This window comes from Pteropus vampyrus, unplaced genomic scaffold (assembly GCF_000151845.1).
Source record: "Pteropus vampyrus isolate Shadow unplaced genomic scaffold, Pvam_2.0 Scaffold226, whole genome shotgun sequence".
NCBI classification, from domain to species: Eukaryota; Metazoa; Chordata; class Mammalia; order Chiroptera; family Pteropodidae; genus Pteropus; species Pteropus vampyrus.
Window position 1 is genome coordinate 714,604 of NW_011889007.1, and position 3,738 is coordinate 718,341.

Sequence of the window (3,738 nt, forward strand, 5' to 3'; positions counted from 1 at the left end):
CTGGCTGCCTTGAAGAATCGATAGGGACACATGTACACCACGCGTGAAGCCTGAGGACATTATGTTGTGTGAAATAAGCCAGACGCAGAGCAAATATCGTGTGATCCCACTCACAGGAGGTCCCCAGAGGAGTCAGATTCATAGAGGCAGGAAGTAGACGGTGGAGCCCGGGGCTGCGGGAGGCGAGCGGAGCGAGTGTGTGATGGGGGCAGAGTGTCAGTTCTGGAAGATGAGAAAGTTCTGGAGACAGACGGTGGGGACGGCTTAACGACAGTATGCGTGTGCTTAATGCCGCTGAGCTGCGCTCTTAAAAGTGGTTACGATGAGAAATTCTGTTATGTCTATTTACTACAATTTTTTTTTAAAAATGATATGAACCTTGCATTCCGTTCTATGGTAAATCCACGTTTGTCTTCATATAAAACTGCTTTTTCAAACACCAGAATTCTCCGTCGTGTAGTTTTAGACTCCCTTGTATTTGTCTGAGGGTGCCGCCACGCCCCAGGTTCAGAGGCATGACCGTAAGGCTGTCAGGCTAACTCGAAATCCCTCTTTCTCTTCCTTTCGGTTTGTTCGTTGAAGCCTATTCATTCATTCATTCATTCATTCATTCATTCATTCATTCATTCATTCCCTTGCGCTCTGTATGCCAAGCACTGTGTTGAGTTTATAAATTGGGTTCTGGTCTCTGAGAAGCCACCAAGAAGTTGGCGGGCAGGGGGCGGCGGGGGGGACCTCAGCCACGCCCCGGAGCTTGGGCAGGCTCTTAGGGCCTGAGCTCCCAGGTGCCTGAGCTCCCCTCGTCAGGGTACAGGCACCATGTTTCCAGTCCCTCCTGGGCTGAGTGTCCCCACATGGACCTTCACCGTGGCTGGGCTCTCGTGGTCCTCACAGACCCAGTCAGCATCCTCATCGCTCTCCTCTGCAGACGGCACTCATTTCGATCGGCTGTGACCTGGAGAAGAAGATCGTCATTCGGAAGTAAGTGTGTTGTTGATACTGGGGTGGGCAGGGAGAAGTGGGGTGTGGGGACCGGACGAGAGGGTTCATTGTGGCTTTGCATCCGCTGAAGTTGGGTGGCGTTATCCTGTCTGTGTATCTGTTTACCATTCCCATAATAAACGGGTCAGTAATTTATACTTTTGAGTTAGTCAAGTTTGAGTTTCTGGCACAGGGGCCTCCCCTCCTTCACCGACTCCTTGACACACTTTCTCCCTCTTCCCCAATGGTTTGCACGTTCTAGTTCTTTCTTTCCGTCACTAATTCCTCATTTTGATTAAAGTCGTGGAAGGTTTTTGGTTTTAATTGCTGCTGAAAAATTTGGGAACTTTGCCTCCAGGATCCATTACCCCAGAGAATGGAACTGTGAGAATCCAAGAAAAAAACAAAACCTGAAGATTGGCCAAATTACCACCCTTTTGCCCTTTCGGGCAGTGGGGTGCCGGTAAACACCCAGCGCCCAGTTCTGGGTCGAGCAGGTGCCCTAATTTGCAGCATCCGCCAATTCTCGTGATGTAAACACCCCCATGGAGGCAGTTTCGGGCTAGCCCGCGAGTCATCCGCTGGCTCCCCAAACCCTGCAGGACCTAGCAAGAGCTGGCTCCGGCGCTCCCTGCACCCTGAGCCACACACTCAGGTGACGATTTTACCAGACTTTCCCCCGCAGAGAGAAACGCTTATTGAATCAATAAATGACGTATTTAGAATGTATGGGCAGGAAAGGTAGTTAAAACAATGTTTTAAAGACTTCTGCCATAAAGAGACCGGGGAAGATATTTGCCACCTATGTCACCAACAAAAGACTTACATCCGGAATGTATAAAGGATTCCTACAAACAATAAAAAAAAAAAAAAAAAAAAAAAAAAAGATAAACAAATAGACAAAAATGGGCACAGGGCTTGAACAGGCACTTTCGAAAAATAAAAAAAATTTAAAAAAGGATGATAAACATGACAAGATGCTGAAAAGGTGGTCAACCTCACTTAACGGGGAAATGAAAACAAACATTTTATTAGAGACTCTTGTTTCCCGCCGGCATGGCGGGACGTTCAGGGCCTGCCCAGGATGCAAGTCCTGGGAAGCCACGGACCGCCCGGCAGCCCCGGACGCGCAGACGTTGCTCGTGGGTGCGCACACATGGCAGCGGCTTTGGAAAGCACGCCTGTCAGCCTGGCACTTCCGGCCACGTACATTTGCTCTGACGTAGATTCCAGAACGTTCTCCGCAGCGTTATTCTTAATAGCGCCACGCCGGAAGCACACCAGCTCAAATGTGCATCACCTGGAGGGTGGGTAAACCAGGTGCCATGCTTTGGACTACACAGCAATGAAAACGAATGAGGCCGAACTGGCCGGGTGGGTCACACAAACAAGGGAGCGGAGGGAAAGACATCGACGCACAGCGTCATTCCAGTCTCGAAAACCCCAAGCCAGGCAACCATCGACTACATAGCTGAGGATACGTGCCCAGGTGGCAGAGCGCAGAGAAGAACAAGGGCACGACAGTCTCAGAAGCCGATGCTCTGCGCTGTGATCTTGGTCTCCAGTGTGACGCGTTAGGGCCCCCTGGAGAAACAGCCGATTCTGGGATGGGCGGGGAAAACGCAAGATAAGCCTGGAGCGTCTCGGAGATACAAAGGCCAGACTAGCAAATCAATAGGTGTATATATATGTGTGTCCAAGAGAGGAGCGTGGGGTCGGGCACCTTCTCACGGTCTTTTGTTGCTTGCAGCGAGATCTCAGCCTGCAACAAAGGCATCCTGGACCCTGTGACCCTTCAGAACAATTACAGCTACGTCATCGAGAAGTGAGCCACAGATTTTCCTTCACCTTTCCCTCCTGTGCCCGCCCGCACCTTACAGACCCTCCCCAGCTTGCCGCCAGCTCACGGAGCCTGGCCACCTGCTCATATGAGCTAGCGGAGTTGGCCAGACATTGTCAGCCAAGGCAGGAGGGGGTGGCGGGCGGAGGTGACCCTCTATGCCCTGGGGCTCGCCTCATGCGCCACCGAGTGGGCATGGGGTGGGGCTCAGTCCTTCTTGGCAGCAGGCATGGGGAGCCCCTCCCATGCTGGTGTGTCCTGCCCCCATGAGAATACTCATAGGTGTCTTATACGAAGAGCCGGTCAGCTGTCCAGGGCCACAGCCAAGGCCGAAACTGGCGCTGCTGGGCTCGCTGACCAGAGAGGCTGCACTTAGACCTCATGGGGCACAAAGGCGAGTGAGTCAGCGGTTTCCAGGGAGAGGGAAGTGACAAGGACTGTGAGAGACAGATGGACGGAGATGGAGAAAGAGAAGCAGAGAGACAGGTGAAGCCTGAAAGGCAGAGAGAAGCAGAGACTGACAGCCACAGAGAGAGAGGGGCGCAGAGAGAGAGGTCACATTTTTTCGCGGTCGTGGCCTTCAGCTGCACCTGCATGGGGAGGGCACCGCTCTACTCCAAAGTCACGGATTTAAATGCTAATCTCACCCCGCCGAAACACGCGCACGGAAACACCGGGGTATGTCTGACCGCCAGGCGCTGTGGCCCGGTCAAGTGGACCCATGTGGTTAACCGTCAGAGCCGTCTGGACTTCGGCCCTGGGCCCAGCCTCAGATGCCCCCGTTCCGAAGCAGCCAGGGCTGGGGGTGGGGTGTGTGGGAGCATCCGGTCCCCGGCGGGGCCTCACCGCGGCCTCTTTCTCTGCTTAGGGAAGCCTACAACTTTGACTTTCAGACAGAGGGGGCCACCGAGGACCTG

At 53.2% G+C, this 3,738-nt stretch overlaps 1 protein-coding gene across 1 annotated transcript in view; it reads left to right on the plus strand.

Annotated features, from left to right (window-relative positions):
• Positions 1–3,738, plus strand: part of CATSPERD (cation channel sperm associated auxiliary subunit delta) — a 38,787-nt gene that overhangs the window by 30,918 nt on the left and 4,131 nt on the right. The window contains exons 15-16 of the mRNA XM_023538597.1: positions 895–981; positions 2,732–2,806. Of these exons, the coding sequence (XP_023394365.1) occupies positions 895–981; positions 2,732–2,806 (162 nt within the window). The remainder of the gene's footprint in view (positions 1–894; positions 982–2,731; positions 2,807–3,738) is intronic.